General features: G+C 43.7%; 2 protein-coding genes and 1 non-coding gene across 3 annotated transcripts; all 3 read left to right on the top strand.

The window, feature by feature from the left end:
• Nucleotides 1–873: 873 nt before the first annotated feature.
• Nucleotides 874–1,639, top strand: LOC140371402 (uncharacterized). Its single transcript, XM_072458514.1, has one exon. The coding sequence runs from the start codon at nucleotides 877–879 to the stop codon at nucleotides 1,501–1,503; it is 627 nt and encodes a 208-aa protein (XP_072314615.1). The 5' UTR covers nucleotides 874–876; the 3' UTR covers nucleotides 1,504–1,639.
• Nucleotides 1,640–3,529: 1,890 nt separating this feature from the next.
• trnaa-cgc (transfer RNA alanine (anticodon CGC)) lies at nucleotides 3,530–3,601 on the top strand. The gene has a single exon. It is a non-coding gene; the product is annotated as a tRNA-Ala (tRNA).
• A 271-nt stretch (nucleotides 3,602–3,872) lies between these two features.
• Nucleotides 3,873–12,173, top strand: dtx4a (deltex 4, E3 ubiquitin ligase a). Its single transcript, XM_072458650.1, has 9 exons — nucleotides 3,873–4,026; nucleotides 4,210–4,424; nucleotides 5,500–6,679; nucleotides 9,427–9,488; nucleotides 9,610–9,771; nucleotides 9,858–9,919; nucleotides 10,301–10,621; nucleotides 10,708–10,797; nucleotides 10,882–12,173. Exons 2-9 carry the CDS (start codon nucleotides 4,217–4,219, stop codon nucleotides 11,110–11,112), a joined length of 2,316 nt encoding a protein of 771 aa, XP_072314751.1. The 5' UTR covers nucleotides 3,873–4,026; nucleotides 4,210–4,216; the 3' UTR covers nucleotides 11,113–12,173.
• The last annotated feature ends 2,548 nt before the right edge of the window (nucleotides 12,174–14,721 follow it).

The following is a 14,721-nucleotide window of genomic DNA, read 5'->3' as shown; positions in this document are numbered from 1 at the left end:
TCCTCATTTTCACGGCCCACCCAGTCCCCTTTGATCATTTTGTGCTTTCTCACTTCTGTACCGACAGCTCACACAATCACACCATCTCTCACTTTACAACAGTACAGTTAAAACGGCTGCCGAGGCAACTGCTGTAAAACATACAGTTCATTGCGGCGTGAAATCTCACTTGGGTAAGTTTTATTTCTTATTTATATTATTTTAATGTTTTTGTATATTTAATTGTAAAGCCTACATTTTTATTAATGTGTCTTAATGATGATGATGTAAATAAATGACAAATATGTGTGAAAACTGTAGACTTTGTAAACTTTATCATCAAGATAATTGTCTAAAAAGCCTTCTGAAACATTGTAATTAGCATGTCAAACTGATGCTGAATAACTCTGACAGGAAACCATAGCTGCCTACAAGCTTCCTGCCGCTGCCTGTATCTCGTGCAAGCAAGGTTTAAGTTTTTCCTGTAACAGGTTGCTTCTAGGTTAATGTAAGTAACACATTTTTAACATACATTTTCATTGCATTGCATATTCCTGTCAATTCTTAATTGTTAATATTTTTGTTCTATCGTTTTATAGGCTACTTAAGCATTTTTAGTTCCTGACCAAGTGATATCAATGGATGAAAGTTGTTAGTTCAAAAAGCTTGTGTGAAAGAGAAGAATCAAAATATAACATGATGATATATGGTATCCTTAACAAATCTTTATTTATGCACCTAGTTTAATTTATTTAATATGTAGATTTCCATTTCATATGAGCTTTGGTGGTGTAAAATGTACAAATTGTTTCCGTATTTGGACATTGCATTCATTAGGCTATTGACTATTCAGACTATTCAGATGTTTTTTTTCTTTATTCAATTTCAGAACCAAAAATGACTGAAAAAGGGACATTCGAAGATGCCACACAATCTCACCCAACTTTTGTGGCTCTAAGTTTCTTCCTGGCTGCACTTATCATCCTGCTGTTTTTCCTGTACAAGTACTTAAACAAAGAGGCCAATGGAAAATATACTGTACAGCGCATTGTCTATAGAGAAGGGGGGTTGAGGGATAGGGCCAGAGAGGCAACAGTTGCCCTGGGAAACCGCCTGGGAATCCAGCTGTGGCCGCAAAGTGAAACAGATCCGGATGAAGCGAATGAAGAGGGTGAGGAAGAGAGACAGGAGAGTTCAAATGGAGATGATTGCAGCGATGAAGATGACTCCGTGAAGGTTAACATGCAGGAAAGTGATAGTTCAGCTGGACTTCACAACGCAAAGAGGAGTTCTGAGCCCAATTCAGTGGACAGCTCAGATGAGGAGGAACAACCTCTGGTCAAACATGAAGCAGAGCCAAAGGAAGAGGCAGGGAAGGCAGAGGAGCCAGCTGCAGATGAAGCACAGGAAGACAACAGGGAGACAAGTGGACCAATGGTCATCAACCTCAACCCGTTTGCAGGGAGTGTCCACTGGTCCGAAGAAGCTGGAGATAAAGATTCTGATGATGTAACAGAACTGTAAGAGAAAAGCAGACTGGACCAAACCAGAGGCATAAACCTGCATTTTGTTTTTCCAGAAAGAAGACAACAGGCTTTAGGCCTATTAGCATGCAGCTCTATGTTTAGAGCACGAGGCTCACTTGTTTCTTCTTTACTTTCAGAAAAAATGGTTTTACTGCCAAACGTTTTACTTGTTCGTTTAAAGTAGGCTTGCTATTACCCTATGTCTGACAAACTACAAAAACAACAACTGTCTATGTTAAATTTTGTTTCTAAATGTGATATGCTAAAGAAAGATGAAAAAGATTATAAAAAGGTTTGTTGTGTATTCTTGCGTCACATCTAGCTATGAAATGTATTAGGTTTGGATTCCATAATGCACTGGAAATATAATATGTACATATGCATGTATGTACACATGCACTCATGCACTCAGGCACACATGCACCCATGCACTCATGCACTCAGGCACCCATGCACCCATGCACTCAGGCACACATGCACCCATGCACCCATGCACTCAGGCACACATGCACCCATGCACTCAGGCACTCAGGCACACATGCACACATGCACCCATCCACTCAGGCACACATGCACATACGCACTCAGGCACACATGCACCCATGCACTCAGGCACTTAGGCACACATGCACCCATGCACTCAGGCACACATGCACATACGCACTCAGGCACACATGCACCCATGCACTCATGCACTCAGGCACACATGCACCCATGCACTCAGGTACTCAGGCGCTCAGGCACTCAGGCACACATGCACCCATGCACTCAGGCACTCAGGCACACATGCACATACGCACTCAGGCACACATGCACCCATGCACTCAGGCACTCAGGCACTCAGGCACTCAGGCACACATGCACACATGCACCCATCCACTCAGGCACACATGCACATACGCACTCAGGCACACATGCACCCATGCACTCAGGCACACATGCACCCATGCACTCAGGCACTCAGGCACACATGCACATACGCACTCAGGCACACATGCACCCATGCACTCAGGCACTCAGGCACTCAGGCACTCAGGCACACATGCACACATGCACCCATCCACTCAGGCACACATGCACATACGCACTCAGGCACACATGCACCCATGCACTCAGGCACACATGCACCCATGCACTCAGGCACTCAGGCACACATGCACCCATGCACTCAGGCACACATGCACTCAGGCACTCAGGCACACATGCACACATGCACCCATCCACTCAGGCACACATGCACCCATGCACCCATGCACTCAGGCACACATGCACCCATGCACTCATGCACAAACGCACCCATGCACTCAGGCACACATACGCACACATGCCATCAGGCACACATGCATCCCCATGCACATACGCACACATGCAATCAGGCACACATGCACCCCCATGCACATACGCATACATGCACAGATGCACACATTTACCCATGTACATGCACTCAGGCACATATGCACTCTAAAATCACAGTGTTGTGTACCAATGAAGCAATCTGGGAGGCCATAATGTGAGCCAGCACCCACTGGAAGCTGGTACCTCTCACGGCCCTCTTTGGACCCCTCAATCTGCTCCAAAGTGAACCAATCGAAACGTGCCTCAAAGTTCCACCTGGGGCCCAAGAGCCTGGCCCCAGCAGCCACAGTTGTCTACCGCTCCGGGTACAGTAGGCTACACAGAGGAAACACTTAAAAGGATTAAAATAACAAATACGAAATATTTTGAGTAGAAGCTCTGAAAACCCTGAAATAGCCAAAAAAAAATGTAGAAATAGTAATACTAGGACATGAATAGATAAATAGAAATAGTAAATAAATAAAGTAAATACAATCAATTAAACAGAAATTTAAAAAGTTTTCTTTTAGAAGAATATGTTTTCTGCCGTCCTTCCACCGACAGACGCTCCCACGACAATGGATATTATTATATTTCCGTGTATCTGATAGACTGAATATCGTCCTGGAGAAAAACACTGTTGTTAAAGCACTGTTGTTAAAGAACTGTTGCTCCATTGAAGCTTCTACGGGGATGTAGCTCAGTGGTAGAGCGCATGCTTCGCATGTATGAGGCCCCGGGTTCAATCCCCGGCATCTCCACTGTTTTTTCACCCGCTACTCAGTAAAACTGGACAGACTCTGAGTTAGTTACGACGTTGTTTTCAAATTTTCCCTGTTAATGTCAACAGTGACTGACTTAAATATAGTCAAGCCTTGATTACTGGTTTAACGCATTTTATATAGCTGAATTATAGGCTACATTTGTTTTAAACTTAGCCTAAATCCCTATACCCACCAAACTCCCAGAATTACATTATTCTCAAATGACTGCTTAATCTCAATCCAACTTGATAGTCGGGAAAAATGGTTTCAGTAGACGTCACTCATCTGCATAGGGAGTCGAAGATATGCTACCAGCATCCAGGAGGCTGTTCGGCTCTGTGGAAGGCGCAGGATCCTCTGTCTGCTCAAAGACACGCTCTGATAGCAGCCTATCCAACAAACTACCTAGCTAAAGATGGAAGGTAAGGTTTGCATGCATTGATGCATTTGTCTGTGCAAATAGTGGACACTTTGGAGCTGCAAAGAGCCCAAGATAGATGCAGCATCACGGTGTGAATGGATGCACGGACGTGACGGAGGGGGATTGTTTAAAGAGCATACCTACTTTTAGCGTTTTCAGTTTTCCTACCGTTTCACTCTTGCAGGAGTAGGATGTTACTAGCGCCCGCTGTAGTGGTATGGGAATGGCTAAACGAGCACGGACGCTGGCGGCCCTACAGCCCCGCGGTCTGTCACCACATCGAGGCGGTGATCCGGAGCGACCCGCGCTGTGTTAGTGTGGTCCTCGGACAGGTGGACTCTCGCCTCTCACCCTACATCATCGACCTGCAGTCCATGCACCAGTTCCGACAAGACACAGGTGAGAGGAGACAACAAGGCCCTGTGGAGGCCTGCTTAGCTTCATGTTATGATGCTTGCTATATTGTATTCAAGTGTAGCCTGACATTTGATGTAGGGTCCTCACAGTAATGACTAATAGTCCTCATACCAGCCGAGTGGAATCAACATTATTGCGCTTTTTGCTTAAAAAATCATTTAAACTATTATATCTCCGATTATGTTCTGAGTGCAGCCTGTGACAGTGGCTCTATTTATGTTGTTATGGGTGAATACTGCTGCAACAGGATGTACAGCAAATATTATGTTTAATCTGAAACGACAGAAACCCCTATATATGTACTATATATGATGCAGCTTTCTACTATCACTTGTGCTCTGGCATTCTGTGGGTCAGAGAAGCAGCATAGATGCATATTGCACACTATATTGCACACATATTGACTAAAATCTTTGTTGGCCTACATAAGAATAAGGGGCGCTCAGACCTCCCAAAGACATTGCAATGGTCGGTATTGTCCCATAGAAGGCTCAGTTGAGGATCTGATGAAAAGGTAACAGTGAGGATCGTGATCATGTGAAACTAACCATTGGATTAGTACCATTTGTATTGGCCTATAAATTATTACCTCAAGAATGTCCTTTTTATTTGAACTGACAACGAACGCACAAACAGTTTGCGTCTTGCGTTATTAAAAAAAACATTCAGTTACATTTACATTTAGTTACCTTTACATTTTACCTTTCAAATTTTCCAGAATTTAAAGTAAATTTGTGATATTTCACTGTCATTAGAATATTTATTTTCCAAGTGGGTGGCCAATGAACTTTTTTCGACATTCATGGAGTGGTCTGGGAAAGCAAATGGCACCAGTGTTGAGCCTGTTGAGTGCTAGCCAATCAGAATTCAGATCACCCTCTGCTGTTACCAACGGCAACCTGTTTGCCCAAACTCTTAGCAGGCAAGACATGTTGAATTTTGAATTTAATTTATTTAAATATAACAAATAAAACAACAGTAGAAATATTGGGCAAATTGTTTTTGTTAATACTAATCACAATATAATGACTAAACACGCAGTATATTTTTTGGTCAGGTACCCTCCGGCCGGTACGACGCAATCTCTACGACCCCACCTCTGCCCCAGGGCAGAGCTGGCTGTGGGAGTGGGAAAACGACGCCGGGAGTTGGACTGCGTTCGACACTGAGGTGGGCATTGCCATCCAGGCTGCTCGGGACCGGCAGCAGCCCTGGCTGGACCTGGCTCCACTAGGATTTTCCTACCTCATTGACTTTGAAAATATGACCCAAATCAATGGGCAAACGCAACGCTGCCGGCGTATCCAGCGGCGCTCAGATTTGGCCTACCCCATGGTGTCTGGACCACTGCCAAAATCGCACCAGGCCTGGGGACCCACATCCATGTCAGGTCCTGGGGGTCTGCTGGGTGTAGATGTGTCCGGTATGGGGATGAGGATGAACAGCAGTGGAAATGGCAGCGCTTACCCCAGTGGGGCACTCCCTGCCTCAGCCATCACCTCTTTGGGACAGCCTTGTGCCTGCCAGCAGTGTATGATGGTGCTGGGTGTAAAGCCAGGGGCTTTGTCTTCTTTCTCCACTATGTCCTCTGTACAGACTCTGGGAAGAAGACCACCACAGACAAAGCTGCCTCTCCCTGCCATCAGTCCCAAAGTTCACAGTTACTCTGTTCCTGGAGGGTCGTACTCCCTAACACTCCCTCGGCCTCTGACACTGCAGCGGACACTGCCCTCACACAGGACTTCTGTGGTGGGAGCCATGGGGGGCTACAGTGTGGGGGGTATGGGTGGTCCGAGTTTTGTGGGTGCCAGTGGTGTAGGCAGCAGTTATGGTTTTGGAGGAGGTTATGGCCACTCTCTGTCTCTCCTTGGTTCAGCGACTGCAGCTCTGTCCATTTCCTCCAGTCGACCCCCTCCACCCTCACTGCCCCCTCCAGTCCCTCCACCCTCCTCCCTCACCTCTTCATCCACTGCCCCAAACCCCACTCACCCCTCCATCTCCTCAGTGCTCTCAGTGTCTTGTCCCGCACCATCCTCCTCTTCTGGTCCAACTCTCATCTCGACTGTGTCCGCCACTTGCGCGCCCTCACCCTCCGCCCGGGTCCTGGGACCTGTGTCTTTGTCTGGGACACCTGCTTGTGCTGCCCCTCTTCCTCCTCGCTCCAGTCTTGCTGGACTTAGCCGACCGGCACTGCAGAGGATTGCCATGGCCCAGTCCCGTGCCCTTATTGCCTCTGGGTGAGTACTAAGCTAATTCAGTCACCTTTACCCCTTTTCCTCCAAGCTGGGGCTATTGCCGGTTCCAGACTGGTGCCCGTTTCAGAACCGACTCTGCCGTTTTCCACTGAAAAAATGCTGGCTCCTGAAAGAGCTTGGCAAGAAATGAGAACCGGTTCCTATGGAGTATTAAACATAAAAGTTACAAATGATAGTGAGCGCTTTAGAAAATAAACGAAACAAATGCTACTGTTAGCTAGTAAATAGTGCGTTGCTATGGCAGTAGACACAAGCCCTTATTTGGTGGGAAACGGCCCAAAGCCCTGAACCAGCACCTTTGTGGAAAAGGGGTTTAGGAGCACTAAAAATTAACAGCATGTACGGTAACAATAATGAACATAACTCTGATCAAAATGACATGATGATTATTGATCTGTCTTAACTCCGATGTTCAAAACTAAATGATAATTATGCCATAATATTTGTGTTTTTTGCCTATTCACGTAACACCGCTAACAGATATCCAGATGGTAGCACCTGCTGTAGAATCTCCTCCTTCACTGATCTTGTCATCTCTCTACTTCCTCATGCACAAATGCCAAAGCACTTTCTGCAAAGTCGCCCTGTCATTATGTTGCTGTTGTTGCCACAAAAGTTATGTTGTAGTAGTCATAACTGACACCACATGGCAATGCTGATGCAATTTGGGGAAACCTCTTGCAAAGTTTTGCAGATTTTTTTTTTATTTAAAAAGTTTTGAAAAAAGTTTTTTACCAAATGGTGTTTGGTTTACAAGCAGTGAAAGGCAGCAGATGGCTTCTGAGTGAAGTCTTGAAGATTAAAGTTGTGACGAAAGTCGCCATTGGTCCAAGCACCTGCTGGTACTACTTTTACAGGAGCTTTGATTTTATTTCATCATTGTGAAAAGGCAACATCTAAATACCATTGACACTTTTCAATGGTCTTTATTATTAATGTAAATCTAGTTATATTGAGATGTCAGCTTTTAGTTGACATATGTTGACATAGCCTTTCCGTCCCCTGTCTCCAAATGGGGCCACACTAATGCTGTTAGATTAGTCAGGATCAGGGAAACCTGTAACGTGACTCGCTGGCACTCTATTCTCCACTTCTTTTCCTATCCAATCCTCAGCCATCATTTCACAGCCAAATTACTGATCAGGCCCAATATTAACTAAAGCAGTGGACAACCAGACAAGCCATAAATAGCACAACAAATCTTTATCTTACACACAATTGTGTGTGTGTAACACACACTCACACATATTAAAACATTAACACATTGTCAGCTCAGTCATGGTGGCAAACGTGCCCCAAATTAAATATTTTCAAATGTATCAAGTGATCGTGACACCTCAAAAGGCAGAAAATCTATATCAACATTATAGCTATTAGCTAACATGACCATTAGGACTCATGATGTGACTAGCTTCAATACACAAGCAGAAAACTGCATAATAAATGATTAGACAAAAATGTAAGAACATATTTAAATTTCAATAAAAGTACTTTTGGGAAAATAACTGCAATGTTCTATATCTATAGCAATAGACTCTCCAGCTGTATTGCCTCCTATAATACAGATATTCATGGAGGGGAGGTCCCACTCTGACGGTAATTACAATATACTGACATACATACTGCATAGTCCATCATGTAGGGAGACGTGCACCTGTCTGTCAGCCGTATGGTAGCTCAGATTTGTGACGTTGCACCTCACAGGTAATCCCTGGCCTCCAACTCTATTTGGTCAACAGATGGAAACAGGTGGATTAAGCCTATAAAAGGGAGGGTGACGTGGACGTAGCACAGACTGATGCAGACAAAGTGCCACAGACAGAAGCCACTACTTCTGGGATTATAGAATATTTACCTTTTATTTTGGGATCTTATAAAGTGGGAACAATGACTGTGATTAAGACAGGCAGACCGTAAGTACTCAATAATACACAATGTTGTGATGTTTAATGCTGTAGATCATTGAATTGGAAGTATATTAAGATCAAAATTTTGTCTGAAATAACATTGTCAATGACTATTTTCACTATAGGGTAAATTAGGAAACTAGTTTTGATTGGGGAAAAGAAGTTAACACGAGTATACAGTTGTTTATTCCTTATTATTATAAAGTCATGAACATCAACACAACATAAAACAAAATGGTAGTGAATTGTGATTTATGTTATTCAATACTTACACTAGTTTTCTTTTTTTTTATCATAAAAATAAGTGTTAGAGAATTATCCTGAATATATGTTTACATTTGATAATGTTTGCAATTTGATTTAAGTATTGGGGCATCATATAGAGAAGGGGTGGGCAATTATTTCCCCTCCGAGGGTCATATTTGAATCCAGGCATGTGGCAGAGGGATCATTGGTGTAACAAATGCTCTGTAAAGTATAGGGTGTTGAATCTATTATTTAAGTAATTTCATGTAACCTTTATTAAGGACACAAGTACAGACACATTACATAGGTGATATTGTTGCGGGGTGCAGATTAAAGAAGAAAGAGGGCCACATCTGGCCCTTGGGGCCACAAATGCCCAGGTCTGATATAGAGGCTAATGAGTTGGTTTCATGACACATCATAATCTGGTGCTTTAGAGGTGAATAACATAAGGTGAACTCCCTGCTGCTGTGCTTGTTTACAGGTGACTCATTAGGTTGTCAATGTGGGCTAAGTCTTTCCCAGTCACATGTCACACACCTTGTGTATTTATAGACCTTGTTTTGTATTTTCCAGAGTACCAACAGTTCCAGTCAAGAACCTCAATGGATCCAGCCCTGTGCATCCCGCTTTGGCTGGTAAGGCAAATGTTCATTGTAATAATTTAACATAACTGACATGAAGCTGAAAACACAGGCGTAAATACAGCTTTAAAGTTGTAAACATGTTCTCACTTACACCCTCTGCTGGTGAAAACAGGAATCACAGGCATCCTAATGAGTGCAGCTGGACTTCCTGTCTGTCTGACCCGGCCGCCTAAACTGGTACTTCATCCTCCCCCCGTCAGCAAGAGCGACATCAAACCAGTGCCGGGCCTGGGCCACTGCTGCCGCAAGACCACCAAGAAGCAGGCTCGCAAAGGTGGGTCATCCTGGGAGGGCATCTGTGAAAATGCTGCTCGAGGCATTGATGAAAAATGATAATTTTGTGTATCTCTGTTGTTTTAGGAAAGACACCAGAGGAAGTGGTGAAGCGGTATCTCCAGAAAGTCCGCAATCCTCCTGAAGAAGTATGTTTATATTTGAAATTTGAGTGATCAACTGTCAATTTTGGATTGTTGTCATAGTGTAGTCTTTCTCAAGCTAGATACTGAACAGTTACGCCGGGATTACATCCAATGTAGTGGGTGCAGTTGGGGAAACCACAGCAGTCTGGAGAGGTTTATTGATATTTAGATGAGTGTTTTCATGTAAACCCATGTGAACCTGCGCTGCTTTGGTCCACAGCACACTGCTGTGTTAGAGGCAGCTCCCAAATAAACCTGCCTCATAATGAGTGTAAAGAAGGCGCGAGGGCATTCAGTAGAGACACCGTTTACTGTTGTTATTGGAGTTAACAGAAAGTGATGGTGATTATATAGAAAAGATTTGAAGCAGTCTTGTCTCCCAAGGACTGCACTATCTGCATGGAGGCCCTGTCCGGACCCTCGGGCTACAAAGGTCCCGGTGTTGGGGGAATATCCCGTGCCGAGTCGGTGGGCCGCCTGACACAGTGTGGTCACCAGTACCACCTCCAGTGCCTCGTCGCCATGTACAATAACGGGAACAAAGATGGCAGCCTGCAGTGTCCCACCTGCAAGACCATCTACGGCGTGAAGACAGGCAACCAGCCCCCCGGCAAGATGGAGTACCACGTTATTCCTCACTCGCTACCAGGACACCCAGACTGCAAAACGATCCGGATCATTTACAACATTCCTCCGGGCATACAGGTGACAGCTTGTAACTATACAGTATTTAACGGCAGAAATGTGTGCCCGTTGAATTAACTCCAGTTTCTTTATTTTCTTGAACACAGGGCCCCGAGCACCCAAATCCAGGCAAACCCTTCACTGCACGTGGCTTTCCCAGACACTGCTACCTCCCTGACAGCGAGAAGGGACGCAAGGTCATTATGATTGAAAATGAATCCAATTGTCGGATATGTGCTTGAGGCCTTAAGGAATCTGAATTTGGATTTGTCTGTTGCCAGGTTTTGAGGTTGCTGTTGGTGGCATGGGACCGTCGCCTCATCTTCTCTGTCGGGACGTCCAGCACCACAGGGGAGTCCGACACGGTCATCTGGAACGAGGTGCACCACAAGACCGAATTTGGCTCCAATCTCACCGGCCACGGCTACCCCGACGCCGGCCACTTGGACAACGTGCTGGAGGAGCTCAAAGCCCAGGGCATCACGGAGGAGGAGTGCCTGCCCAGAGACTGAGGAGCGACTGAGGAGCGACTTGAGGAGAGTGAAGAATGTCAGACACAAAATCCTGCTTGGGAGTTCTTCTTGTGACTGCACGAGACGGCTCAACGTTGTGGGAGTCTAGATGCAGTAACAGTATCTGGACATTTGAGACTACTGTGCACATAGAAGTCAGTGTTAGATCACAAAACAGGAAAACTGTGAGGCCAATATAAAAGAATGTACCTTGAGAAGTGTTTGCTGCTGCTATGAGGATACAAAACAGTGATCGAGTCATGCTAACAGTGGAATTTGTATGGTTTTTGTTTGTTTTTCTAGACAAATTTCACAGACGAACTACGGTATAATTAAGTGTAAATCTGGATATTTGAGCATGGGTATTTGCTGACCTCTAGTGGTAATTTTCCAAAACAGCATTCCTTTTTAGCTTTGAATTGCTTTGTTGTATTTTGACTATTTGATAAACAGTACAGTAGTTATTTTATAAGTCATTTTTACACTTCTGTTTAACATGTGTTTTTTTTATTGTGCCGGTCCATTGCATTTTGTGTGTGGCGTGACAGAAGAGACTTTGAAAAGCTGCTACTTGCACCACAGTATGCCTGACATTTTATAATTATACATATTTGCCATAACCATATCATAGAACCTTTTTGGGACAATTTACTAACATTCCACCCTCATAACAAGGGTACATTTACAAGATTGAAAGCTTTTACTGTCTTCACGAGTAAGCATTGTAGTATTTATGACATAATTACTTTTCTCATTATAGGAGGAAATATCCTTAAAAGTATACAAGTGGACAGCCCAGCTAAGCTTAGATTTGCACAGCTCCTTTCGACTTTCTAAAGTAAACTATTTATGTTTAGACACAGTCCATCTTAAAAAAAACATCAGTATTATTTTTTTGTTGATCAGGGCAAGTGCAAAAGACTTTAAAAGGGTTTAGTAATAAGATTAACATATTTTGACATTCTAAAGTTTGCCATTTTAAGCATTTATATCACTGTATATGCATTGTACTGTATATGTTTTATGTGCACAAGTTTGCATTAAACATTTTTCAAAATAAATGAACATGATAATACTTTTATGGCACATACGTGAATAAAGTATTTGGGGCCTTAGCTCTCCCTGAGACACAGGAGGTGAATGATCACTTTATCTGTGGATTAGTCTGTCTCATGGATTACTCCACTGGATGACAACCAGCCAATGAACACTAATGAAAAAGTATAATGAACACTAATGAAAAAGTATATTTTGATTTTGATAAATAATTAAAATATTATTATATAGACTCAATAAGAGCACTGTAGTAGCCTAAATGTGGGTTTGGTGCTACATTTGGGTGCAATAAATGGCCATGGATATGCTAGAGATGTTCTTTTTTACTTGATTCATTTTTACGATCATCTTTCTGACCTAACAATCAGTGCAGCAGATCTGTTTAATGTGACAGATGTGATGATTGGCAGTTCAGATCAACAGGTTTATGTGAACGTGACGTGCACACGTCATGGTGCACGTGCATGAGGAGCAGATGGGTAAAGTTGAGTTAAGCCCCCCAACAACAGCAGGTGATTTGCATTATACCTGTCCTCATCCGAGCGGGCAGTCAGGCCACAGTTATACTTTGTTTTAGAACTGGGCAATGATTAATCGCATGCTTGAATCACAAGGTCAATAAATAATATGTAAGCTTTTTATTTCCCTCTCTCTCAATAAATACCTTTTTATTTGACCGTGTAGGCCTAAATATGTTGTAGAATTTTCTCAGTATTGTGCTATTTTGACTTGATTATTTTCATTGCATCTGGGACCAATTATTACCATGTAGTCTAAAATCCAAATAATGACAATAGGCTCAGTATTGTTTTTTTCTATATTCAAATTTTTAAGGATTTAAAATATTCTTCACTTAAAAGTAATCCTTTAGTCCTGTTTATCTTCGGCTCCTTTTGCTCAATATGAAGAGTGTGTGTGTGTGTGTTATGTGTGTGCGTGTGTGTGTTATGTGTGTGTGTGTGTGTGTGTGTGTGTTATGTGTGTGCGTGTGTGTGTGTGTGTGTGTGTGTGTCTGTGTGTGTGTGTCTGAGTGTGTGTGTGTCTGAGTGTGTGTGTCTGTGTGTGTGTGTGTGTGTGGTATGTGTGTGTGTGTGTGGTATGTGTGTGTGTGTGTGTGTGTTATGTGTGTGTGTGTGTTATGTGTGTGTGTGTGTGTGTCTGAGTGTGTGTGTGTGTGTGTCTGTGTGTGTGTGTGGTATGTGTGTGTGTGTGTGGTATGTGTGTGTGTGTGTGTGTGTGTGTGTGGTATGTGTGTGTGTGTGGTATGTGTGTGTGTGTGTGTGGTATGTGTGTGTGTGTGTGTGTGTGTGTGTGTGTGGTATGTGTGTGTGTGTGTGTGTGTGTGTGGTATGTGTGTGTGTGTGTGTGTGGTATGTGTGTGTGTGTGTGTGTGTGGTATGTGTGTGTGGTATGTGTGTGTCTGTGTGTGGTATGTGTGTGTGTGTGTGGTATGTGTGTGTGTGTGTGTGTGTGTGTGTGGTATGTGTGTGTGTGTGGTATGTGTGTGTGTGTGTGGTATGTGTGTGTGTGTGTGTGTGTGTGTGTGGTATGTGTGTGTGTGTGTGTGTGTGTGGTATGTGTGTGTGGTATGTGTGTGTGTGTGTGTGTGTGTGGTATGTGTGTGTGTGTGTGTGTGTGTGTGTGGTATGTGTGTGTGTGTGTGTGGTATGTGTGTGTGGTATGTGTGTGTGTGTGTGTGTGTGTGGTATGTGTGTGTGTGTGTGTGTGTGTGTGTGGTATGTGTGTGTGTGTGTGTGTGTGGTATGTGTGTGTGGTATGTGTGTGTGTGTGTGTGTGTGTGGTATGTGTGTGTGTGTGTGTGTGTGTGTGTGGTATGTGTGTGTGTGTGTGTGTGTGGTATGTGTGTGTGGTATGTGTGTGTGGTATGTGTGTGTGTGTGTGTGTGTGTGTGTGGTATGTGTGTGTGTGTGTGTGTGTGTGTGGTATGTGTGTGTGTGTTTCATGGATTAAAATCAGATTTAAACTACAGGCTCTGTGATTTAAAACGATTTGATTTTTTCTATAGCTCAACAATTGTACATTTGTATTTATTACTCAATTTGCCAGAGGTTTCAGTCTGATGAAAAACTGTGACCGTTGCCATAGCATAGCAGTAACTGGGGCCAGTTACCTCTTAACTACAGGGCTGACACATGCCTGGGTCCGACCAGATAATGTTAGGCAAAACATTACAAACTGAAAAAGCTCCTCGTGTCTTAATGTGCGTGAGCGCGTGCGTGGTGGTCGTAAACTACAAACCCCCACAATAAACACTCAGCAACCGACTCCACCGCTTTCCAGCTCCGAACAGTCACCTCATCACACTGTTCCAGAAAAAGAATCCCCTCCCTCCATCTTCCTCACTGAGCAAAGATGAGCTTTGTATTATTAAAAGCTTTTAAATAGAGCAGTAACTTGGCTGACTACCAAATAGGCTGCCTTGTTGCCTTGGAAACGCATACCCGTGGTTTTATTTCCCCCTCTCTCTCCCTCTCTCTCTGCTCATGTTTCAAAACTGTCAGCAATAATCTGCTCACACGCGCCGCCTTTCAG

This window comes from Eucyclogobius newberryi, unplaced genomic scaffold (genome assembly GCF_026437365.1).
Source record: "Eucyclogobius newberryi isolate DKJ021-1_F unplaced genomic scaffold, fEucNew1.0.hap1 SCAF_22, whole genome shotgun sequence".
Lineage (NCBI taxonomy): Eukaryota > Metazoa > Chordata > Actinopteri > Gobiiformes > Gobiidae > Eucyclogobius > Eucyclogobius newberryi.
The sequence above is the reverse complement of the archived record's forward strand: the minus strand, read 5'-3'. Positions and strand labels throughout refer to the sequence as shown.

Coding starts and splice junctions, on each gene's coding strand:
- LOC140371402 (XM_072458514.1), top strand. CDS start 877: ATGACTGAAAAAGGGACATTCGAAGATGCCACACAATCTCACCCAACT.
- dtx4a (XM_072458650.1), top strand. CDS start 4,217: ATGTTACTAGCGCCCGCTGTAGTGGTATGGGAATGGCTAAACGAGCAC. Junction 6,680..9,426: donor CGTGCCCTTATTGCCTCTGG/GTGAGTACTAAG, acceptor TGTATTTTCCAG/AGTACCAACAGTTCCAGTCA. Junction 10,798..10,881: donor ACAGCGAGAAGGGACGCAAG/GTCATTATGATT, acceptor GTCTGTTGCCAG/GTTTTGAGGTTGCTGTTGGT.